The sequence below is a fragment of the Cephus cinctus genome, unplaced genomic scaffold, assembly GCF_000341935.2.
Source record: "Cephus cinctus unplaced genomic scaffold, Ccin1 Ccin1_scaffold1333, whole genome shotgun sequence".
NCBI lineage: Eukaryota > Metazoa > Arthropoda > Insecta > Hymenoptera > Cephidae > Cephus > Cephus cinctus.
In genome coordinates, this window is record NW_014333751.1 from 423,600 (window position 1) to 450,516 (window position 26,917).

At 40.1% G+C, this 26,917-nt stretch overlaps 1 protein-coding gene across 1 annotated transcript in view; it reads left to right on the plus strand.

Moving 5' to 3' along the window:
• LOC107272959 (protein timeless homolog) overlaps positions 1-26,917 on the plus strand; it is a 98,666-nt gene that overhangs the window by 70,875 nt on the left and 874 nt on the right. The window contains exons 16-25 of the mRNA XM_015750671.2: positions 15,960-16,046; positions 16,145-16,250; positions 16,422-16,620; positions 16,755-16,992; positions 17,396-17,496; positions 18,735-18,834; positions 19,172-19,306; positions 25,713-25,919; positions 26,336-26,620; positions 26,700-26,816. Coding sequence (XP_015606157.1) covers positions 15,960-16,046; positions 16,145-16,250; positions 16,422-16,620; positions 16,755-16,992; positions 17,396-17,496; positions 18,735-18,834; positions 19,172-19,306; positions 25,713-25,919; positions 26,336-26,620; positions 26,700-26,816 — 1,575 coding nt within the window. The remainder of the gene's footprint in view (positions 1-15,959; positions 16,047-16,144; positions 16,251-16,421; positions 16,621-16,754; positions 16,993-17,395; positions 17,497-18,734; positions 18,835-19,171; positions 19,307-25,712; positions 25,920-26,335; positions 26,621-26,699; positions 26,817-26,917) is intronic.

The following is a 26,917-nucleotide window of genomic DNA, read 5'->3' on the forward strand; positions in this document are numbered from 1 at the left end:
CCTGTTCCACCCCAACTCCCAGTTTATACCGGCTCGTCAGTTGCCGGTGAGAAAAGAATTGACTGGCGCCCGCCTGGCTTGCGGATGCACGAACGACGGGTGGACGGCCGAAGGTAACGTAGGTTGGTTCTCGAAGATAGTCCTTCTCGTATGTTTTGATATCGGTGTCGGGTCAGAAGTTAAAGAATTACGTTACAATATATATAGAACTCACAGTTCACTTTTACGTACTTAACCATTCTCGGTTAGAAATGTATTCCAAAGTAGACTACATCTCTGATCCTGCCAAACTCCATTCCTGGCTTTTAGTAATTCTAAACTCGCCCTGATACTAAAGTGCAACTGCAAAATAACATACTGATATCAGACTATGAGCATCCACTGGTGAAGTAATTCCAAGTTGCCTGTGAACTGTCAAAAGTGGGGTAAAATTCGCACACTTAGCACACATAAATATACATATATGTTATATACGAGATGTGATAAAAGAAATCCTAACGTAGCTTTTGCTCAGCAGAATAATGTACTGTAATAAACGTTGTCTTGAAATTGTATAATCAAACCTCATATAAAATACTTGTATAGCCCTACAGTAGACGTGAGTAAATTTCGATCATTTTATTACGGAATTACGTTATTGGACTATAGCACGTCAAAAAATAAGTAACGTACCTTTATTTATATTTTCATTGAAATACTAAAAACTTTCTAGTAACAAATTCACTGTACCAGCGCGAACCGCCTCAAGAATTGTTCATGAGGTTGCTCCGATGGGGATTCTAGAAAGGTGGTTCACACTACACATTGATTTACCGGATATATGGTCCGGCGGATATCCACACCCTGGCTACTGCATCTACTCGGCTCAATAGAGCACATAAATGAATTAAGTACCAACACGATATACGAATTTAGCTTACCCTTTCGATTCGCGTTGCTGAAAGCTCGAGGGAAAATCGATCCTAGCTTTATAGATCGTTAATTCAAGGATCCTTTCGATACAGAGATTTTCCTCATAAGATACCATGTAAATCCTTGCCTTGGATCAAATTATATTTATTTCCATGAACGTGACAACGTAATCTTTTTTTTTTTTTTTGTTGTACGCCCTTGTCATTCTTCATAGGCAAACGGAAATTCTTCAAACGCAAAAAAGGGGTGGAATGGGCAAGAGATAAATAAATCAAATATACAGCTCTACCACTGCTTAAAATACTGACGTTTATTCTTGTGAAAGCGTAACGAAATGTTTAGTGTAAAATATCAGTATTTTTTGAAATTTCATCCTGCATAAAAAACTTTGTACATAATTGTTAACTTGTAATTAGTAAATTCATGTAGCAAGTTAATTTCAGGCACAATTTTGAGATTTGCAATACTTGCAGTTTTCACTCTTTCTTTTTTAGGTATCCGATAAAGCTCGAGTATACGATTATTATAATTAGACTGGTACCGTTAGTCGAGAAGCACAGATAGCGAGAACCTGAATATCGATAAAGGACTGAAACAGATGATTAATGCAGCAATCAACAGTCTGTTGCTGTAAGATAGTAGTATACATATATGTATGTATACATTGATACCAACATACTAGAAGTGGATTAGGACACGAGTGGCCCGACAATCATACAATCATAGAGGCTATGATGTCCCGCATACTGAATAGGCTGGTCTGCCATCTTGCGCATATTAATTATGTCCTTCCTGCGCAAGGAAGTAGACAGGTCGATTTTATTGGTTGCGTCGAGAGTAACGAGTCAAAAGGGTTATACAACTTTTACTTTTATACAAGATTATACAACTTTTTATAAATATTTCACAGTTATCTGTACGTCGTTGAGAGATATGTATATTTGATCAATGTGGTATGGAAGTAAAACGGAATTTGTAGATAACTGGATACACATAACGTAACTTTTATACTTTTTAATGCATGTCAAAGTGACGATTTCTTGAATAATTTATTTGATAGCTACGTAATATAATTGATGATGATTTAATGAGACTTTATGACTGTGACGTAAAGCTTTTACTGTTCTATTGTATCATTTTTTGTACTCAAAAAGTTAATCATACAAAACTTCATATTATCTGTTTAATGACAGTATACATATAAAGTAGAGACTGCTTGCCATTTGCTTTTAAGGGTAAATCGATATGGATAGTATTTATATTATTACTGAGGTTTACCAAATTGATGGGATATAGGTCGTTTGCACTTTTTTTCCTATAAAGGTGCTTATGACGATGAAGCTTGATCGTAAACCAAGAACTTTAATTGTTATTTTTACTGCTTGTACGTTACAATTCGGAGAAAAAAATCGCTCGCGATTCGCGATAAAATAATTTTCGTAATTTCCTTACCTTTATCCTAGACTTGAGCGAAGGAGAAGAAAAAGTTAATGAAGAACTTGCGGGAAGTACTTTAGGTCCAGGAACACCCTTAATTCACGTCCACTGCATAAATTTTCTGGTCAACAGCGACAGTTGAGAATCAGAGGAAAGTTTGCGATAAGAATTAAGTAAGAGTAAAGAAATGCGAAGTATAAAATAGTAATTAGGGTCTCATGCAGAAACCGTAATCTCAATATATGATCATATATTTTAATATAAATATCCTCATTTATTTCATTTTTTGTCTCTCTCATTTGTTGCCTCACTAATACACCGTCAACGTTTGATCTTGGTTCAAAGTACCATGGATAATAAAAGAATACAGAATTTTTCTATCGCTCCCTACTGAATTCCGTGAAATTGAAACGAAAAAGTTTTGATACCCGAATACCATTCGCGTTTTCATACATATATGCGTGTATACATATGTATACCATATACACCTGTGGTAAATTATACAGAGTTGACAAAGTGCAGTCGCGACTCTTGTGATAGTTATGAACACGAATGTACATAGTTACTGTGTAATACGATATACTGATATACATTGGATGATGAAAAGAATCGATGAGCCATGTACTTATTACGATTAATTATCCTCGCGAATTCCATTCGAATAAAGTTGAACTCGGCTGCCCTTAGGATTATGTGCACTTTAGTCTGGCTGTAATCAGCCATCCATAAACCTCCATGCGTAAAGTTTCATGCTTGCGGATAGTCCTTCGTTTAATTGCTCACTTCAATTATAACTTGTACATTCGATTCGAACGCCTGCGGCCTAACAGTGCGTTTCATTTCAAACACCTCGCAGATATGCCGCATCTTTACAAACGGATACTAATTCTTAATAAAAAATTTAACTGGTAATTATAGTATATACCGAGTCGATGAACTGAGAATAGAAGTTCATAAATTATAAAATAATGCGATTGTTCATATTACGTAATTTTAGTATACTGGGTCCATGTGGTATGTAGACCATGTGTATAAATAATTTGGATCAGCCGTCCAATAAGTTGGATTGGTCTTTCGGTGAAAAATAAAATAAAATAATGAACGTAAAAAACAAGGGTTCGCCTGTTTTCAGTAAACTTTCTCGTCCCATAAAATTTCGCGACAAACAGACGGGGACGAGAATTTCGTGAAAGAATAATTTATTGCTGTCCAGAATCTGGAATGAGCTCCACCCTGGTTCTCGCATAATTCAATTTCATGGCCAGTGGAGAAAAAAAGTGTCGTCTGCTTCGAGTTTCGATTTCGTACTCCTCAATTGTATCCCCTTTATGTTCTCCGTATACACTTTTTTTTATCGTTATTATGGACCATACGTGTACGTATATACGTAGAAAATCCTAAATCCTGTTAAATTATAACTTATAGGTCCAACAAGTCTGCCAACCTTATTATCGTAAAGCAGCAATATAAATTTATTGTCACGTTTCACGTCGGGCATGCGACATGATCAAATAAAGTAAGACCAACATCAAACCGGATACCGCCTCCTCCCTCCCTGACCGGATATTTACTCGGTAAGTATTTTCTAAGTTATAAGAAATAAGGTAGCTGTGCTTCCATCCCCTTTCGAGCTTCCATTATCACTCTTTAAGTGAAACCACTTATTTTCATCAAGCAATTCCATAAACGTAATATAATTGAGTTTGTCAACAACCAAATCGAATGAAGCACAGTACATTAATATTACACAAATATCGATATACACAAGATGTAAAAATTCATATGGTTATTTTCTTTTTCATTTACCTGCAAGTCATCTGAGTGAAATATACATATATCATAATGACGTAAACCTGTTCCCTTTCTTAAGGGTAGGTCCTGTCTCAAAAGCCACTTTCAAGCTGACACCTAAATGAACAGCTGTGTTCTAACCTGAAAAAAAAAATGTATGCATAATTTCTCAAAAAGCAAGAGTATCAAACTGTACTAAATTTGAGTGTCCTCGTGACCTGACCCCGTGGAGTCAAGGTTGAAGATTCTTCTTGCGTAAGATAAAAGGGCCAACATAGGAGTAAATCAATTTGAGACAAAGGTCCGCATGGTAAGGCCCGCCGGCTCCATAAAGGGAATATCATAACCTCGAGGGAGGCCAGAGGGCGCTCCTATAAGGTCTGGGCACGTGAGAAGGTCTGGGAAGGTTTCTACAGTATGGGAAGCCATCTAATGTTCCGCGACTTACGCAAGAAGAACGCAGAACCACCAGGGAGAAGCACGATCCAGCCCCAACGCGACCCTTTTATCCTTAAATCCACGATCCCCTTCCTTCTACTCTCAAACGCCTTCCTGATGTACGGCGACATTCTGAATAGTCTTATCCATCAGCCTTTTACTGGCACGGAAAACCTTGTTTGAACGTAAGCTATTTCGATGGAATCAGCGTTACTCTTTCTCGTCACTTAACGAGCTCTATGATAAAATACCAAATGGTACGTTACGTCATGCATAATCTAGGTGCATTTTCATGGAGAGAGTTTCCGAGGGAACTTTGAAAATTGCATTATAATTATACGCAATCGAATTTCCAAGAAATCATGACTTAAGGCAGGATCTTGACTTGCGTGAATTATTTAAGATGCCAAACCGATTCTGCGGGCCCATTCGAGTCTCTTCGTATCTCCTTTACGTAACGTTATCAGACGTGCCGGGATTGGCATTGATGAAGGTTCACCTTAACGACGATATGCAGCGGTTTCTACTTGATTTTCTAAATCTTGCTAAAAGTCTCTACTTTCATGTTTTTCGATATCCATTATTTATTTGCATATTACCTTCGTGAGATAGTGTCGTATCTATTTTCGTTGGACCTTGCTACAAATTATTGTCGAACGTTGAAAATACATCACGTGGATGGTAACGGGTATATACTATTGTTTGCCAGTAGGTACGTATAAATGGTAAAGCGTGTATATTTATGGAGAATAGTTAGCATTGAAGTTCACTGAAATGTAATTCATGGTCTGCGGGCTTCGCAAAGGTACAAGGGAGTTCAGATATCAGGCCTGCTGGATGAATGCGGATTGTTCGACTATAAGGTGCGAACAATGCTCGTAGTATAAACCGACTTCCACGCACGTCAGCACGAAAACATATTCTTTGGTTAGATAGGAATAACATTTTTTTCTATCCCATTTTTTCACACTGGTTAGCTTTTAACCTCATAACCCCTGTAGTAGTCGGCCGGAAATAGCGTGGGGTGCTGTTTAACTAATATGATATAACCCAGGAACAAAAGAACGGAAATAATTTTTTAAAGAGTAATCTTCATATTCCTTTTACGTTGCAGAATCCAAATTTTTCCTCAATTTCTATTGTACTCATAAATTTTAAAGTAGATAGTGAAATCTAACGATTGTTATAGATGCTGTTAAAGGCTGGTTCTCAAGTGGCTAAAAAAAGAAAACGTTAAATCCTATGATATAGTGAAATCCCTTGAGGTGAGGTTAGACAGGGGAAATGGGTCCTTGGTTCGTTCTATCGTAAAATGGATTGAAATGGCGGTCTTGACTGTACCCCGTGATGGAATGTGAATATATAAAACTCTTGGTTTTATTTGAGTCGAATAGCTCCTTGGAAACTCTCATTCTCACTTTACTCTTTTATTTTTATCATTCCTTTTTGACCCCTTATTTTTCTGTCCTTTCGTCTTTTCCATTCTGGACCTTTCGCTTTTCCTTCCTCGTGCTCCTGACACTTGAAATGTGGACAAACGCAAAATACTTTATCACCGACGTTTCACGTAAATGGGTCAGGTAAATGGGAGGTATAAACAGAACGCGGTACAACCCACCAAGACGAAAGAACTATCAATCTGCTTCTTGCACCATTTCTCTGTAACAGGACATTTCCCTTTTTTTTAAATATAAAACTTCCAGTTGTGAATCGTCACCGTTTCGAGAAGATTAATTAACCCATCGCCGGGCGATTCCTAAATCCCGCACCTACACCAGTTATCTATCTACAACTATAGACGCAATTTCTTCTCAGTTAATATTAATTTCATGTAAGCCATTACAATAACGTAAAATACCACGAAAGCCTATGGGCAAAAATGCGTATGTAAATAAGTATTCACAATTTTTCATTCGAACTGCCACTCATTCTAACCCAGCATTAAAGTTGATCCATACAGGGGAGAATCCCTCGTGAAAAACTGAAGGATGATAAAAGAAAGCGTCCTTTCCACATAATTTCACGAAACGAAAATCCATGTATCTTTTTTTTGTTGACTAAGCGTATAAAAAACTTGAGAAAATGTCAAAGTGATAAATAAGCTATCTCATATACGGAATGACTTAAAACCCAAGCTGAGTGCCTGAAAGTCACAAGAGTCAAGTAAAAAGCTAAAGACATTTAGCTTGACTGCATTGCCTATAGAATGTTGCAGGCAACGTTAGTGAGCCTGTATCGAATGCCTCCGCAGTCCTCTCGGCAAGACCTTACTGAGTAAATGACACTTCCCACTTGTCTTACTCCAGTCGATCTTCCGGAACACCCTACCGATCCTGACAATGTGGTTCTCCATGCTCGGTTGACTCCTCTCCTTGGCGAAGAAGCGTTGCTGTAAACTATACAGCGCAATGCCTTTTGAAACGGACCATACGGATTTGAGATCATGGTGAATTCTTGGTATTCAGCAGTGCTCAGAGAATTCCTAGGATGCGAGTGGGTGCTGAGAGACCTGGTTGGCTTACTCGAACAATCTTGCGGTAAGGGTTTCGAGCACAGTGACAGAGGCAAGGAATAGCAGCATCCTAGAGAGAGAGCTGGTCCAGACGTTCAAGTGATACAGTGCTACTGTCGGATATTCAATGCTGAGGCTTGTAGGTCGTGTAAGGACCTACATAAGTCCAGTGGATCCTTATGCGAACTAGGAAATGTCACGTGGTCACATGTAAATGTATACGTAAGTGCATGTGAAAGGATGAGAAGGACGTAAAGTAGCAGGTAGGATACATGGCGTTACGCTTTTCGTCCTCCTCGTCTTATCTCAATGTGGAAACATCTTGCTGTCAAGTGGTACTTAAACCTTTATGGAGATCCACGTAAACCCGCTGAAGATGCTGTCCGTTGAATAGTTCCCATTTGAAGGATAGACACTAGAGCATACCTGATACTGCATATACAGTATGTACAGAATATAATGCATATCTCTTACGTCTATGGTACACCCATGCTTAAGCTTAAGTCGCCTCTCTCTAAAATCACGTGTACGAATAATGTATTGTTTCTATAATTTATTTGATACAATTTATACAATAGCATGTTGAACAACGTATAACATATTGATTATAGAAAAATTCTAGCTACCATAACTTCAGCCCTATTACTTGATGTTGTATATCTAGGAAAACTAGTCTGTATTGAATTTCCCATATAATACAATGCGTTTAATCATATTTATCTTATCACGCTCATTCGAGAAATGGATAGATACTAGATACGGCGTGGTATTAGATAGAAAGCCCTCCACACAAAGCATCCTTGTTTCCCGTAGAATAGCACGAGCGCAAAATAGGGAGATGATGGTACAGTTTCCATGGCACAGTCGATCATTCTCCACTCGCTCGGTAAAGTTTCATCTTAGACATAGCATCGAGCAAAGTTTCTTCCCAGCAGGATAGCCGCTCGAAGCATTGATGGGCTTGCCTATCGAATTCGGCAGTGGGTATAGATACAGTCCTGTGGGGCAGAATCGGTAGCGAACGCGGCCGGCGTGAGACTATCGAATTACATGGAAACCCCCGTGTCCGGCATAATCCTCCCTAAACCCTGGAAGTGTATGCCGTACGTGAGAAGGTCAGAGGGTGAGTTGAGAGGTGGTGAGGTTAGATGGAACCAAATAGACAGAGAGAGAGGGACAAAGAAACAGAGAGAGAGAGAGAGAGGGAGAGAGTGAATTCGCTGTGGTGTCGCGGACTCGGGGTGAAATTGACCGCCGTCGTTGCCACTTGAGGACCACTCGGCAATTACTGGCGTCCTCATGGCCCGTTGCCATTTCTGTCTCTGGCTGCCTGGCTGGCTGGTTGGCCGCTCGTCCGCACTTGAATATACATACAGCCGCCATTGTTCGTAGCCCACGGCCTCTGTACCTCGTCTGCGTTCTAAATCACGGCTATCTCTCGGCTTACCTAACAATGCGCCCGCGGCCTGTGTTTGCCCGTTTGCCTGCTTATTATCTTTCGAACTGCTTTATCTGCTTGGCCACTTAGTCAAAACAAACTTTCGCACCCGGCAACGCCCTAGGCCGCATCTACGGATCCCTCCCCCCCTAATGCCTAACCCACAACCATCCTCCTCTATATTAGTCGACACGAACAAGAAAAAAAGTTCGAGCCGAATCAGCCAAAGTTTACAATTCTGTAAGCGACTGGCTATGCATATATGTATCTATGTATATAGGTATAAGGCTACCTTTATGGCTAGAAGTTCCAAGTTTGTAGATACGCGAGTGAGCTTGTTAAGATTCTCAAATCAATGTCTCTGTGAGATAGGTCAGCATGGGGATGATATTGAGATGCCGGTATCTTGCTGCGATTCAATTGAAACAATGTGCGAAAAAAGAATGCCAAACTCGTGGCTTTTATTAGATCGTTTGGATTCGGTCTCGAGTTCATTCGGGACGATAATAGTGGGTATCTTATGTCACTAAAACGATATTATCAGACCTTCTTCTTTGGATCGGTTCCAAAACTAGCTAAGATGAGTGTCGCCCAATGAAATTGCCAGCCCGACGTAAAATCCGAGACTGGTGAAATACTCGGTTCTCTTTCATAAGTATTCCCATTGAAATGGATCAGTAGTTTACTAGGAGATGTATCTATTTCAAAAAAAGAAGCGTTTTGCCGCCGTTACAGTTCACTTTTTTTTTTATTTCCATACAGCAGGTTTCAACCTTTGTTTTGATACTTAATAGAGAAACTTGTAATATTTGCTAAATATCAATTCCTGAAGCAATTGCGTTTTATCTATTCACCAGACCTTCGTCAACAGTCCCAGTATCCAACCAAATGTCGACTGGCTTATCCAAACTATAATACGAATTACGAAATTGGTTAACCCTATTTTCCCTAGGCCCCAATAACTACCGCAGGAACCCGATGTACCGTAATATAATGCCTTAACTTAAGTAAATCCATGAATAATTTAAGACCTGATCCCCTCATCACCCAACCGCCATTTACGCTTTTAATTTAAACCCCCGTTCACATTATGAAATCCCTAATTACCACGCGAACGGATTCAATTCTCACTTGGATGGTTGGTTAAAGGTAGATACATCTAGGCGCCTTCCGTTCCCACGGGCGGACCATCGATTTGTCTAAAACAAAAAATAGCCCAAAGGGAAGATTTTCATCACGGCATTGAGACCAAGGGTAACTTTAGCTCTTTTGAATTTTCGCTTACGCTCTCGTTCGTTAGCACCGACCACTGTACATGGATAGAAATCAGGCCAAGGGTGGTTGCAGGTGACGGAGCGGCATTCAGAGGAGGATATGAGAGATGTGTACTTATGTAGCGAAAACTTTACCCCTCGGCGCCAGAGAAGCAAAGCAAGTCATTCCAGGTCTATTATCTCCGGGTAGTTGCCTCACCAACGTTTCTGCTCGGCTCAACCTTATCAAGCTCAACCAACATTCCCGGCAGCACCTTGGATACCAGCAGACACCCATGACACCGGTCCGTTGCTACACCCCAACCATCCCCATAGATCCCTCCTCTGTGTATTACGACACGCTCTCTAAGAAGGCCCACTTCTAATAAACCCAGGTTGCCACATAAAGAACGAGTACCTACGATCTAATCGACTATGCTTTCCCGAAGCTCTCCTCCTGACCCAGCCTCTATCCTGTATGCGAGTTACCTAGTGGAAACTTTCTGGATTACTCCCTGACTCGAAGGTGTTAGAGGGTTTACTGATGAAATTTATTCAAGGTCTCCTCTCCTTTGTTCTCTTTATATCCCCGTTTTAGGAAACTCTGGCGGACTCGTAGGTACGTGCCATCGCAACGAAATTTTCATTATAAGAAATTCATTTACATTATGCTGGAACGTAGACTTTTTTTTTTCACAAAATTCGTGAGATTACGTTTTCAGGGGATTTTAATTCGAGAATTAGTAAACCCTGCAAAATCAGACTCCGAAGGATCGCAAACAGTGGATGAGATGGTATCGTGGAACTGGCATGTGTCCAAACAATGTTTCTCCGAAATATGCCCACTACAGATAAATATGTGAAAACCCCTCGAATAACATACGTAGATACGTAGGTACGCGTATGGGGTGTACTAAATGTTGCTAATGGTGGAAAACGAGCCAGTGAAATCGCGATATCGTGTATGACGTAACGCGGGGTAGAATTGCAAAGGGGGATTTTAATTCGAGATAAAAACAAAACAGAGTCGAGGGACGAATGCAAAGGACTACGGCTCCGATTCGTGGTTACCCCTTTCATGCTGTCACAAATTTTCCCAAATTGTTTCCTCTCTTTTAAATCCTTTCTGTGTATAAGGGAACTCTTTGGTCGAGGCAAATATTACCGGGAATTTATCTGATTCCGTGGCGGCTATGCGCATTATTCCGCCATTCACGGTTGTTGAACCCAGAAGTAGTCGCGGAGTTGCAAGCCATTTACGAATAGGGTGAAATTTGAAAAATCGATTTGCACTCTGCCTTTGCCTCCCCTCGTTTCGCGAAACCCGCCAGATAAGCAACGAATAACGAGTGATGTTGGTAATGATGGTTTCTGCTACGGGGGTGGCGAGATAGTCAGTACTATAGGGGTTGTACCGGCCACTCGGTTCGCTGCTGGAGGGTGCCCAGACGGATCAATATTACATTACTATAAATAATTAATAGACGACTGCGTTTATATGCGTTCTACGTATATTATCGTACACATACCATTTTTCCTTCGCTATAGTATGTACGTACACTGTAACTTTTACGCAATAGTTGTATATTTCAGTATTATTATTTCTATCTTCTAGTTTTACCTCATTTTCGAGAAGTCGTTTTACGATAAAGAAATTTAGTGATGATCTAAGTCAAAATAATTAGTTAACCCTTTGAACTTAGGTACTGCCAGCCAACTATAGTTTCGTTACCATGAACACGATATATTCGATTTTCCTAGAGGAACAGTAACCAACTTGAAATTTCTGTCATAGCAAGATCCTAGCTTTGTTAGTAGGTACGAATATTGTTCCTTCGTTGTAGACGCGCATTACCGTCACGTCCAAGTCATAAAGGCTCGTAAAGGGGATAGCCTATTTTACGGATAATTAGGCGCAGACAATGAACGCAGCCCCGTAATATACTAACTACGTAGAGCTTTTGAAAGGGCGCCTGTAGACCCTAAGTTATATGTTCATATCGTGGGTGCCTACCATTCCCAGTGACCTCTACGTAGAAACTAATTACGAGACGGTTCTCTGCGATACGTATTTCCTCCGTGAGTTATTGCTTCGGCTGCGGTATATGAGAATCAAAAAAGAATGCAATAAAGTTGTATCGATTTTATGCATGCTCCTCCCGTACAATACGTGCAGTATGGTCAAGTACCCGGTCAAAGTATTCAGCCTATATTTGAATGGCTAGTTTTTTGTTTCCAATATAGAGCTACCCTGCGAAATGACTAAAACGCATGAAACTTCGATACTCGATCAAATTACATATTAATTGAGCCATCGAAAGTCTTGATAAATATTTATCGATCCGATTGTATCGTCGAATTTCAACGTTGATTGGATCCGTTTTTGTTGAAGTGTGACAAAACAAGAATTCTTGCCTCGTAGAAAAAGAAAAAAGTAGCACGAAAGTGTTTTTTAACGTCATTCGTAAAATTGTCATTAAGCAAGTCAAAACTTCAGGGTTGTTTATCCCCCCTAAGAATTATACCCTGTGGCGAAGTGCACTGCTCCCTGTGGATTGGTCGAGGTAAAGACTCGCTATCATAACTTTTGAAAACGTCAAGAAGAAAAAGGGTGTAGATAAAAAAGTGGACTAGGATCATACTAGGGGGTGAATGTCCAAGGCATTGAACCCTCAGACATTCTCATGCACTTATTTCTTTGTGTTTCGTACGTTTCTATGAAAAGCGAAAGACATGCAACGCTGGACTTTGTAACTTTCGTAACTTGAGGGTGAAGCGAACAAGGGGGTGATAAAAATACACGTAAACAACACACGAGTCAGCCAGTGGCGCATCATGACGGGAAAAAAAGGTTAGGTTGGGGGATCTGGCTTGGACGTGTTTCGGTTGTCAACAAATCCCCTAAGAAAAGGGGTGGTTTAGGCGGTCCAGTTTGAATAAGTAGTTACCGACCTAATAGTAGTGCTGGACTGTGACGACTACTGAATGCGAAATTTTCCAAGGGGGATAGAACTCTACCTCTAACATCAAACCACCATAAACGCCTTTCCTGGACCATTCCCTTCCAGCCCGCCTCCTGGCACATAAAGGAGCTTCCACAAAGACTGTTTCTTGGTCTCGGAACGATCTTGCAATTCTTGACTCGTAGATCCTGCTGATCGAATTGCTATGCTGTAAATGTCTTTGCATCGCTTCGTCAAGATAACGTGGTTGTCGTTTTCTTTGTTCCTTCCTTATCTTTTGTTATCCTCGGCAGTTTATTCGTTCTTGAAGAATTTTCGTATTGTACTCTCATGACTTTGTATTATTAATTATTTTAATAATTCTTTTAATGTCAATAAAGCATCTCATTGCTGCTCTTAAAGATATCAAAAGTATTTTATCTCGTTGTCATCAGTTGGGAGGAATTGCAAAAAAAATTTCTTTACGACGTTCGTATTTGTTATCGTCTCTAAATTTATTTGTCCTTTTCGTATTTCTATAATGCGAAGTGATTTTAGGTGAGTTCGTCGTTATTGGTTTTAAGAGGCTTATACGAGGACGAAGGTCTCGAGTTTCGATTACCCTTGGTAGTACTACAGCTTTACACGAGAAGAGCTTCTATTTCAAGGGTCTCCAGTTTGTACACACCCACAGAGCTTTCATTAATCCATCGCTAAGCGTGACGGTAACCAACGTTGCGATGCAAACGTGGGAAAATCAGGGATTTCTCAAAAATATCCCATTGTCGCTGGCAATGAGAATTTCAAGGGATATTTGAATTCGGTTGAATTTACTTTATTTATTAAATACAAAAAATGAATGTACATAGTGTTGAGAACGATATACAAATTTATTTTATATACTTCCGTGCAATAATTATTTACAAAGTTCTACACTGTACTTAACGACACTAACTATGGCATGGTTATTCGTGCCAAATATGTATAGGCAATATATAAGGTAAAATAAATATTTAAAAATTCAAAGTAATATAGGCACGTTATGTTAAAGAAAAACAAAAATTAAATAACCCACCCCCAAACTTATATCAAAAAATAAATCACGTATCTGTCCTTCGCGAGAATAATAAAATGAAGCATTTCATCGAAAATAATATTTTTCCTTACCGTCGTGTCCCTTTTCCATAAAATGGTCGAATGGAACTGGAAGGGTGTGTGTCTGGCCACGTAAGTTATTCTACTTATAGACTGTTATTATCTCCTCACAAATTACATAGATGTCCGCCAACAGCTACAGTACCCAGCCCCAATAACCAACTCCGAGTCCCACCCTGTCTGATCTCACTCCCTACAGGAGCCTTTGATACACCACGCTGAAGCTCGGCTACCTAACTGTCCCACACTATACAACGTTTATTACAACGATAATACAACCGCATAATAATGCTTCGCTTCGCCGCTACGATAATACCTAATCTAATGTCTGTTGGGCTTGTTAAAATTTACACTAACAAACTGACTGCCTCGCTGCTGGAATCTGACTGGCAAGCACAGTGTGACCAGGACGTAGAAATGAAACGAGGATGGCTAGAAGTTTACATTTCATGTACGATATTTTCATAAAAATATTGTGCAAAGTATTTGTTACCAATGTAAAAACCTTGAATAAATATTTGCTATGAGATGAAATTGCAATACCACCCTGTATGTACATTATCAATACCAGAATACACAACTACTGCTTTGATTCAATAACCACCCCATACCTGATAAAACGAAGTACCTACAGAGAAATTGGTGCTGTGTGAAAGTCTCTGCCGGTGTATAAAATTATATTATTGTATACACCTGTACCTTTGATGTCGGTCGTGAAAATACTCTACACCATTGATTCGTCAATATTTTTGAAAATCCCGCAAGTTTTTAGAAAACACAACCTAATCCCTGATACTGTTTTTGACAGTTTCTAGATAAAAAATTGAGACTCGAATACAAATGAATATTTCAGATTTTTTTATCTGACTCTTTTGTTGTATGCTAAAAGTCCATCAGGATTTTTTTTCTACGGGATTCGAGGACTCGTTATAATAAAAAAAATTCACAGGCATTCAGATATATATTGATCGCGTAGATCGCTGTTCAAATAGATGGCTTTCATCGCGTTCTCATAAATTAAGTTAACTCCGTGCCCGAGGCTGGACTTTAATTCATTAAACGTAGTTTACCTGGCATTTTCAAGCGCGCTGAAAGATAGATTTATATTCGAGGTTAAAGGCACGAGCGGTCGATTCTTTTGTCGAGGCAGAACGAATCAATCTCCACGGTCATTCTGATCTATATATACGTATATGCAAAGTGGCTGGAATGGCATAGCTCGTGGCTGCGTCCAACATCTCTCCCTTTGGAAATGCAATTTTCAGTGCAATTTTTTCGTCGAGCCACGGTCTATAATCCTACGTAGGACGCCGCCGGTGACGGTGGGCGGATGATAGAATAGCGGAGGGGGTGGGCGACATTCGTGAATGAAGAGGAGGGGTTTAATTAAAAGAAATTGCTTTGGAGTATCCTATCAAAAAACCCCCGTCATCGACCGATCGGATTGTGCACCCCCCGGATTAGCTCGAGCCAATCCATTACCATCGCCATCAGCATAGCCATACCAACCTTCTCCGGACTGCGTTGTCAATTGCGGCCTGTTCAAATCAATCCCGTGTTTTTCAATGGCGGCTTGTTACAATCGCGAACGCTCCTGTCGAACAAGGATTTTCATTACTACCCTACCATCCCTCAGCGCTTTTGGTTCATCCGTACTGTCAACTTGTTAGCCGAGCATTCGCGTCATGCAAATCAAGCACAAACTTCCGATCTAATCTTGCACGTTCGTTTTGTGTGTTTCCCTGGGCTACCTTTCATTCAGTCGCTTGGCCCTTTCACTGAAATTTCACGAAATACTTGACAATTCCGAGAGTACCGAAATTCCGTGTATCCAGTAAGGGCTCTTATTCTTGCTTGAAACGCAGGGGTAGGCACTCTTAGATCGTTTCGGCAAGATTTTACAGTCGGCACTTGCAATCAGCACTTTGGCTTCTCTATTATTCTTCGAATGGGTGAGATCGTAAATGTCTGATGGATCCGTGAGGCACGTTTCGACACGAGAGGAGGCGAAAACGGATGAGCTGTTCTCTAACCGGAAGTCACGAGAACGTAAAGCCATTGGTATTTCCTTTGTGTTTCAGTCGTGGAGAACGAAGCGGAGACAGCTGACGCATCGAGGGGAAACAACTTGGAAGGCAGTGCCGGAAACAACCGCGACAATGAGGAAGGTGAGTTCGGCTTGGTTTGCTTTGACGTTTAATTGAATTAATTCAATTGGCAACCATTAAATTAACTGCCAACATGGAAACTCAATTTGGCGAGGCAGAGTGCCACAGTCAGGAGTACGAATACGATGAAGAGGAGGACGAAGAGTCGGAAAGGGATGTACAAGTTCAGGAGACTGATTTCAAGTTCGAAGACTTCCTGCATAGGTACGTAACTGTAAATGATCATGGACTGGTATAACCGCACAATTTGCCTACAGTCGAAACAATCCCTTAGCTTAGTGCTCTATTACTCGAACCCTTCGAAGATCTTATTGGACCTCTTGGGTTCGATTTTGAACAGTATCCGTTTGTGAATCTATATATCGTTTGTTCTAGATTCGCTAATGTTAAAGTAGTCAAGGCCTGCGCCGCACTACTCCAACAGTTCGAAATTAATTCTGACGAGATCAATCACTGTACCGTCAAGCTGCTGCACAGAATTGCCTGGGAATGCAAGATGTCGCCGATGGTTTTTCAGGCATCGATATTTCGAACTTTTCAACGTATACTCGAATCTGAGAGACCTCAACACAAAGTGAGTTTGAAATTGGGAATTAAGAAAATTTTGCCGATTTTCAAATTATCCATACTCATCCTGAGACGAGTCTAAAGTCTCTTCGTCTTTGTTTCTTCGTCATTCCTTAAATGCGTCTTCAATTTTTCCCGCAGGAATTACGGAAGTTTGCCATCTTCATCATACGTGGCTTTATTGAAGTCGCAGAGAAAAATCCAAAATCTTACATGGAGCTACTCTTTTGGAAGACTTCGCGCGAAGCTAACGACATGGTGCAGGGTTATGCCGAGAACGAGGCTAACACGAAAGTTACACGTAGCATGTGGTCCGAAGTTGAGGAAGATGAGCTGCGCACTCTCTTCATGGAACATCAGACTAATAAGTACAGCAAGGGTAGGTACAGAAAAAATTTATCGTAACAAAAAAGAAACTGAACTCTTTGGCTATTAATAAACGCGACGTGGCCAATTTTCAATGCTCGAACTGGACCCAAGCCAAAGCCACAAATGGAGCGGATGTTGAAATTTATTAAACAGAAACTCGAAGCGACGCGTTACATTTTAGGATTTATCGTATCCCGTTATCTCGTGCAGATTGCGAAAATATGGGCTGTTAAATAACTGAAATGCTTTGCGTGGCAATATCATGTACAAATACTATCGATTAATTCCTCACTGGATTATAAAGTACCAACTAGCCGTGAAAATTAAGCTATGCAAGTCACTCATAAAAATGACATATTGAATTCCCTGGCATATTATAATAAATAAATTTTGTATAACTCTTTCATTTACAGATTTGATCGACTGGATATTGGAAAATATAATTAGCGATAATCGTACGCGACGTGGAGTTATCAAGAAACTCAAAGAAATGAGTCTTATCGTCAATTCTAAGGTACACGTGCACAATAATTTCATAAAACCTGGAAGCTCTTTCGAAGACATACATAAAATATTGAATCACAAATTTATTCTCCTCAATATTCCCAGCGGGAGATTTCAGAATATAATTTTCGCAAATTTTCTTCCTTTTAGCTTTATTCTACAAAAAGGTGAAAAAGATACTTTCTTTATAGTTTTCAAAGACTGTTTCACCCTCAAGTACGAACTCTGTCATCGTGAACTACGACCGTACCTGAACTAGTGTCGGATATCCGTGTTCCCCAGCCTAGAGTGACAAGACCAATGATTTACGAGAACTGTCAGAGAGGGTGCACTCTAATAAGTTCCCAAGTTGCATTTCTTCTCTAGGGCTGAGAATCTGTCACCCATAAAAAAAGACGTGCTCTCGCCTCACCCTCCTAGCTTAAAATTTCTGTAGGATGATTACCTTGGGGTAAATTCCGCTACTGAACTTCCCGTGCATTTTTATTTTAGCAAAAAATACAAAATTCCAACTCTTCCTTTAGGTATTTGCATTTCTAAAATGCATAAGCAAATTCATTTCTATTCATACACGTGAGGTATAGAATTTTAAAGAGCAGCATCCCAGTTCCATATCAAGACTGGCGATCGATAACTCTTAGCTAATAGCTGTAAAGCTTTGTTCATTATTATATCAATATTGTATATTATATAAATCTTTTATACTGTAGAACGTTTTTACTCGTTGAAATCGATGATTAATATATCTTCATAACAAATGTATCCAAGAAGTATTTTTTGCTATCGCTTGAAATGGCACTCCGGCTAATATTTAAATAATTACCCGAAATGTACGAGGGCTGAGTTGAGGGTTGAAAGCGTGAGAAACAGCAAACCGTCCGAATACTGTTAAAGGAACATTAGCCTACTTCGTGATCGATGATTAATAGTAGTCATATTGGGGTGTTCTTACTGTAGTGCTAATATTGATTCTCTAATTAAGTCTTCGAACGAGCTGTGAAACCGAAAACGTTTCCCTCGAGAAAAGTCTATTCCAAGTCGGTAGAGTAAAGGTAAAACCTTAGTAGCCAGTCTTGCCAACTGTTCATCAAATATTTATTTCCCAACGGTTCAAACGTAGAATCTACAGCAGCAATTAATCCACATGAACTATGAAAATATGAATTAGGATTTCAAACCTCAAGTGCTAATATACGCTATCGAGATCGACATGCCAACAAAAGATATTAACAAAAATAAAATTTACAGAGAGTGAACAGCGAGATCCAAAAGAATTTGCCCAAGGAATGGTCGGAGGAAGAAATTGCTCAGCTCACAGAAATCTGGGAGCAGGTTAAAGAGGATGACGGTAATTTTTTGTATACGCTTATTTCCCTTCCATTAAAATTTTATTATATCGCTATCTATATGCATAAATCTCAAGTCAATAGCTCACAATATATCGGCAACATTATTAAAATTGACATTTTTATTTGCTTTGTCATTCGCTGAAAAGAAGCTTAAACGAAGGTTGCACAATAAATATAATCTTTTCCATAAGATGAACCTAATGAGAAGTAGCACATTGATTTTTTCGTGTTCAGTGATACCGTAGAGTGCACGATGAACAACCGAGTATTATGGAGAACAGTAAAGACACTCGACCGTGATAACCCTGGCTTTTTGGCCTTACGACGTTCTTGCAGATCCCGTGGACCTCATTTACAACGGGCTACGCATAAAGCGCACGAAAGCTAAGATCAAAGAGAAGCTCTTGGAATTGAGTTTGGTGGAAAGCCGTGCGCAGTTGCGCAAGAGAAATACCAAGAAAAGCAACCCTGGTAAGTCCTAAGATTTTCCACTGACTTCTCGCATCTCCTCAGGCTTCCACATCAGCGGGGAGTCTTCGTCTTACGAATCCCGAGCTTCCTTCCATTCTGAACGCATCTATCTTTCTGGCTATGCTCCGCACCGGCACTACTCGCCTGTCTTGTTCAATCGTTTCCCCTGGTAACATGATTGTGAGGGATTGCGTGGAATGGACTCACTTCCGCGAAAAACACGGGTCACAGCCGATCAATTTATAAAAGGCCTTTGTGTGTCCTTTTCATTGAAGCTCAACGGTTTTTATCGTTCCGGAAAGCTTTATATGTAGTACCTACGTTGCCTCTCAGGCATCGTGTCTGTACCTTTCCTCAAAAAAAAAGACCCTACTGCACTCCGCTTTTATTGGATCATGCAACCCTACGGAAGAGAACCACCCATGTACGATATATCCCCATTTCACAAAATTTATAATGTTTCCCGTAACGTGACATTGTACCAGAATTCCAGCAGACGCCGTATTGCCAGAGTCTTGAAAATTTTCTACCATTCATACCCCCAGCTGCTAGTAATAACAATGCAAAGCTACACTCTCGGGTCCCTTCTTCCTTAAAGTGTACCGTATATTCACCCTCGTTGTTGAGCAGTAAATAAACCCACTCACTGATTAAGGGATGTAATTCGATTGGATGTACGTCTTCGTTGTCTGGGCAATATCGTATATTACGCTAAGGGCATTTGATTCAGTAATGCGGTATATCCTGTTTGGCTTCTCGTAGCGTTGCTTCTGCGACGATACCTACGTCGTCCTGTAGGCCTCTCTCACTGATCGAAATCATCCATCGAATCAGGATGATTTGCCCGAAGCCATGAACGGCAGCCAATAAAATCAGCGTCGCATTACATCTCATCTCGTTATGCGTGATTTATAATGCCAAGCGTTTCAGTATAAGAGGGACGGAGAAGCCCTTCTTCACTTTGGAAATACGAGCCTTCGGTGACTGCGCGGTTCTCAAGCTGTATCTACTCTGGCTGCAAGTTCCTAATGATACTTTTATTATATATTTCTAATTCCACATTGTCATAGGTGAATGTACATTGGAATACAAAATTTGATGATCTGGATTAACCAATCCAGATACTATAAACCATCATCATGAATTTTTTCTCTTTCTATTTTCTCTGTTAAACTCGAGAACATCGCATGTATATGTATATGACAGTTTTACAACTTGGTCGTAAAACCGACAATCATAAGGTAATGGTGTGAACAGGCTGCACCATCGTGCTAAATATAAATCCGGTTGCGTTTCTAGACACGGAAAGCAAGGATTATAACGTCGAGTGGACGGTAACGAGGCGTAGTTAAGTCATCCGGGATGCTTTCGTAGAAGATGGGAACGGCGTCGCTGGTTTCAGGAAAAATAACGAGGGCTCGTTGATCAGCTGTCGCTCGATGAGGCTTGCAATTTCTTCGTGAACTTTCAGGATGGGAGATCGTCTTTCGATTCTTTATCGTTATCCCGAAGGATTGACAGGGATAGGGTAGCCCCAAGAAAATGTTATTTCTCTCATATAGGAGAATACAAGACAGATTGATTGTATGGGTTCAGTTTCGTTAACGTGCCAAGATTCAATATTAGAAATCTATTTGAGAAGTTTTACGTAAAGCGCATCGCGTTAAGGCGCGTCAAGCATCAAAAGTTATTTGATCGGTTATATCACTGATGATTAAAGAAGTTTGACATTCCTTTCACAATAAAAAGTTACATCCCGATAATTCATTGTGGAATTTAATAGCCTCACTTTTCAATCTTATCGAAGCGCTTATTACGATGAAGTTTGAACGTTGGGTGCGGATCGGTCGATCGAGCTATGTTTAATTTTACTGATCCTGGCAATCTCAAATACTCGATTAATTATTAACGGAACGTCAAATTGTTTAAAGTGACCATACATTATTTATTTGACTGGCAGCCATTAACTTTTCCCTTAGGCACTTGGAAACTCTACGTCACCTCGGTTAATTCTGGTTCCTTCGTTGCCCTCCTGGGAGAGGCTTACCTACCCTTACTGGATCCCTGTCATTTCACCCCTACACAAAGTGGTTCAATTTAAATATTTTATAACAGCATATTTCAGCGGTTTGCGTGCGTGCTGGCACTTAACGCTTAACTGGAATATGAAAATTCGCGTGCGCCGCAGACGGACAGAGTGAAAATTTGTGAATTTCAATTAAAAATAGGACATCGAACACGCTGTATATTTTCTTGGTAAACAAGAAAGAGAGAGAGAAGAAAGATAAAAGGAAGTATGTCGCTGGAAAATTAAATGCGTAGGTTGGTGGTTCATTTTAATAGAATGCGCATATGTTGCTTGAGTAAACGGGGTTTTTAATTAAAGTAAATACGAAGTTTGAGACTGCTGCCAATTTACGTAATGGAGAAAAACCCATGACTAGTTTTATCAAACCGGAAGCTAATTAATCAAATCAATCACCTAGCAATTCATTCTTTTCGTACCGCGTGACGGTTCAATCGAAATATATTATACGATATTACGCAAATGAAATATCTAGCCCACTGGTTCTTCTGTTCTCCAGCAGCAATGAGTATCGATTAACCGCAAGTCATTATTAACGTGCGTGAAAGGGTTGTACGCGTCAATATTATGTAAATTAAAATGAATGCAACCTAATTCTATGATTTTCGTATGATCTCATTGAGAGTAGCAGTGTTATCTTTCACAGCTTTGGTTTGGATTTTTTCAATCCAATCAGTTGCGAATTAGCGAAGATAAAACAGAATCTGATCACACGATCTGAACGTCGCTATTCACTCTCAGCGCTGATCATGATATAATATATATATATCTATACACACACACATATATATATATATATATATATTTAAATAGCACTGCTTTACGATCTACCCTATAATGACGAAAAATTGATTTTCACTTAAGAAGGGTGGATAATCCCCATCCACGTTTCTGTATTATAGAATCGGTGTGGGATATACGTAAGTCGCGAAGATGAAGAAGAAGGTGAGAGAACGAAAGAACGAGGAGCCTTACGCAGATTTTTACCGTATACAGCGAGCGACGTAATTTGCAGTAAATTTTCGCGTTTCATGAACCCCTTGCTATGGCGAAAATATTCGAAAAACGACTTTTGGCTATTTATGGGGTTACACAAGGGGGTCCTTGGCGCATTCCCGTGAGGTTTCTTGGCGACCCCGAAAGGGTGATTGATGGTTCAGCATCACTGGCCATCTACCATTCCGACCCCCTAAATTCTACCAGCTCCTCGTAGTACGTCTAATAGCTGATAAACAACCCCACCATCGTGACAACTACCCATCCTACCCCCATAAGAGGCTTCTACCCTCTTACTAGAAACGTACACAGCCACCCCTTTCATTGATGATATTTACCTGAAATATATTTGCTCTATACATATATGGTGGTACTATACATATATAGTACTCTAATCCCTCTTGGTTTTTGGTGATGTAAGTACGGGGGCTGCTTCACCATCTTATAGAATAATGTGGGAATACACCTCATAAATCTCTAAATACCTTTAACCGCTAATTAAAGTGATGAGGGTTACCATGATAACCTGAATAGTCAATCCCGAAGCGATTTCCTAATTGCTCGATTTCCCGTGCAATTATTTTAACGTGAATAACCTTTTGGTGATGGTACAACGATGACAACATGGTATTTGGTCGAAATGGTTTCTCAATAGAAAACGTTATTATACAACTCCGCCGGAGCTTAATATACCCGTACGTACAAATAGATGGTTATACCGTACATATGTAATCACATAGGCACACAAATCAACGAGAAATCTCATGATACACGTATATTACTTGATTTCGAGTATATTCGCAGAAGGTGAGTTTGCCATTGTTTTATTGATCAGAGTAGGGGCTGTACGTAAATCACAGAGTATCATGGCGGTTCCATCGCTCGAAGGGATGAAATATCGACATTTCATTTTCACATCAAATGCATTTTGGCATTGGCTCTTTCAGTCTGCATCCATTACACATGACTATTCGATTCCACTGTACATTTTTACTCCAACTCACTTTTTTTTTTTTAAGAGAAAAGACTTTTCGGTATATCGCCGAAAAAGGTTGGATTGATTTTTTTGTTTTACTTCTCTCCTAACAACTATATGTTGCTACGACCCACCGGTCCCATACGTGTTTCACATACCGTCGTATTTACGATAAAACCCAAAGAACCCAAGAAGTAAACTAAACGTATGGTTCCCTCTCTTATTTTGTTTCTTCGGGAAAATTGGAAATGGACTCGAATTATTATGACGGATCGTTATTGTTTGTACATATTATATCCCTGTCGATGTAAAAATAACATAAACGATAATTAAAACAGTTAATTAATTTCGTACAAGACCAGTACGCTGCGTGCTATGAACTATTTGAAATTTCATCACCGAAGGGATTACGTACATGCGTTTCGCTCTTCCAAAGCTTTCCAGTTTACCGATCAGGAAACTGGAGCAAACTCGACACGAAGCTCGTTCGAATAAATCGTTGACGTGCATAACTCATCTCGCACTGATCAATTTAAAGATAGCCGATACTAAGGATAAACATAGTGCAAACCAAAAAAAAAGTACAGTGCACAGAATTCATCTGAAGCAATATGTTTCCTGAACAATCTCATCCCTTATGATACATTAATAGTCCATTCACTTTTCATGGGAAATATTGGCAAACGAGTGATAACCCCTGACAGTGATGATTATTAGCCCTGTGTATGTATAAGAAGCTCAACGGTGTCAAAAGGCTGAGGGTAACGAAGGGGAAAAGGGAAACATCATTAAGGGAACACTCGCTTATTACTCATCAAGACGTCAAGAACTCCGTATAACTACCTACCCACCTACCTACCTACCTTACCTACCTTACCTACCTTTGCCTTCTCCACATAAGCGTTAACTTATGCGAACTGAGAGCTTCGTGTCTCTTGTCAGTCATAACGATCCCGCCAACAACCCCCTTTTCAGAAAGGACGAGAAGCCAAGAGCGTCGGGAGTGATATATCCGTAAGCGGCGTAAAAGAACCAAAGGCTCAAAGTACTTATGTAATATTCAGAAGAGGGTTCGGAATAATTACCTAGACAAGAAGGCGAGAAGCGTATCTTTTCTTTTACTAAGTTTCAAGTACTGCGCGTCATTCGCATCTAGCTCGTAGAACGACACTGAATGGATACCGAGGGTAACTTTCTGGTAGGTTGGCAAAACTGCTTCAACGAGTCTAACGAGGATACTTGAACCTGAATGTTAACTAACAATGATTTCTATAGAGCTGCTGTGGGCACCGATTGAATGGGAGCTCCTTTTGTCGATTTGTCTTATGAGCTTTATTCCAGATTGCCTTGATGGTCCGGGTCCTTGAGCGATGAGTACAGGTCGTTTAAAATGTTAAGGATTTTCTCGACTCCCGATATATCGGACGTTGGTATCTCCTTTTACATAGGGCTTGGGTATAGAGGCTTTGCATGAATATACATCGTGGTTTGGAATGAAAGTATCTCTCTAGCTCGTAGGGAATAATAGTGAATTTAATAAAATGCTAATTCACATCGTATAAAATGTGTCGTGCTTACTATCAAGCGATACGATCTTTTAACGGATTATCCTAGAGTCTGGCCAATATCACTCGTTTCCGAGACGCATTACGGTACCGGTTGGAGTTTCATATTTATCAGGGATATTGTTTTTTCTCTCTGATATCTTATTTGTAATTCAATGCATCGTAATAGATCATTTGGGCTCAGTAGTCTGGCGGGAATCGCGTATAATGGAGGGCTTTGTCTTGGCACATGTGGTGGCGAAATAACCTAGGCTATTCCCTTTTTTCTTTCAATCTACGCGCCGCTCTCCCTACAGTCGCCAGAAAAATACATGGATTTTCACGTTTACCCTCTTGAGCACTCCCTTGCGTTATTTCGCCAGCGTGACAAAATCATTTCTGCAAATAAATAAAAACTGTATGAAGTAAATTTTTATAGACGTATATCTATAGATATAATGCTATATGCTCGGTTCTACGTCCGCATACGGACAACAGGATTGCGCGGAATTCATACGCTCTATCTTTCTTTCTCTCTCTGTCTGTTTTTTTTTTTGGACCACGTTCCACTCCTCTTTCCCTGCTTCTATCTATATTTGAATGTTTGGAATACGAATATTACTCGAGGAAATCTCGTTCGCTTGTTTGCCAGAGCACTTCGTCCTCGTACTGTATTCTTCAAGTCCCTTTAATTTTCTATATTCCGGATGCATAAGACAAGAAGTGCAGTGCGAGGGGTCAGTGTATAGTTGCGTAGAAAAATATAAGAAAATGTCACTTTAACGTTTTCCCATGACGAAACAGGAAAATCTAGTTGGGAGACCAGATCACCCAGTCCGTCCTCGGTCGAGGACGACAGCGATCAAGAGGAGAATCAATCCTCTCGCAGGAACAACAAGGCCAGAGGAAAGACAGAAAACCCAAGGAGGAAGAAAAATTTGAGAAAACAACCTGTCATCGTGTACACGGACGCTCAGCTATCCGGTCTTCTGAAAGACGTCATCGAGAACGGTAAGTACCTTAATTAATTAAGGGTCCGATGCCTTTGCTGAAGCAGCCTTAAATCCCGTTTCGGAGGAGCTTCTATTCTTTGCTTGTTTTTCAAGAGTGGATATTTTCGAAGGATCAGGCAGTCGTCCCTTCTGAAAGAGACCTTAATGTCTCTTCTGAAAAACAAGAGAGAATATAGGAATAGATATTATTCCCAAAGGAGCCGCTCCTTAATCTCGTTTCGTGAAAGGAGTCGAGAGTCCATCCTTCTTTCTTTCATCTCTTAGATTTCAGTTTCTCTTAATATTTTTCATAAAAAATTCTCACCTGCACAAATTTCCCAAATACATATATTTATTTTTGTGTAATGAAAAAAAAAAAAAAAAACATACAGTTTTGCCCAAGACGATATTATCATTGAACGAAATTTCTATCAGACATGAAAGATGCTCTGGAGTGGGTTAAGGAGTCCATGGAGGAAGTTCTGGAGGATCGAGATGAAGAAAGCGTCGACGGCATTCCCTTGGTTCCTATAACCGATTACTCAACCGTGGCCATGGATTCGCCCAGTTTTCAACGTCTTCTTCGAGCAATCGGCATCCAGGAGCCTGCCAATGAACAGGAAGCTTACTGGAGGATCCCGTCCAGCATGCTCAACGTCACAATACGTAGACGCTGCGATCTCATTGCAGCAGTCCTTGCCGGGCAATTTATTCTTGAGGGTTGGTAACCGCTGTCCAAACGAGTAATGGCACTCGGTCGCAGTGTATTACGTCGCTGCGTTACTCTCCTTGATTTCAGAACCGAAGGAGCCAAGTCAAGAGGAACCGGAAGTAAACAGCGAGAGCGATGACGACGGCGTGGACGTTTTCGAGAGCGTTAAAAAATTCTTTGCATCTAACGAAATAGAAGGCCAAGGTATTAACGAGCTTTGGATTTCATTTCAAAGATTGAATTCAACGGTATTGTTATTTGGATTTTTAATAGAGAACTCGGGTTAAGATTGCAGGACAGAGTAC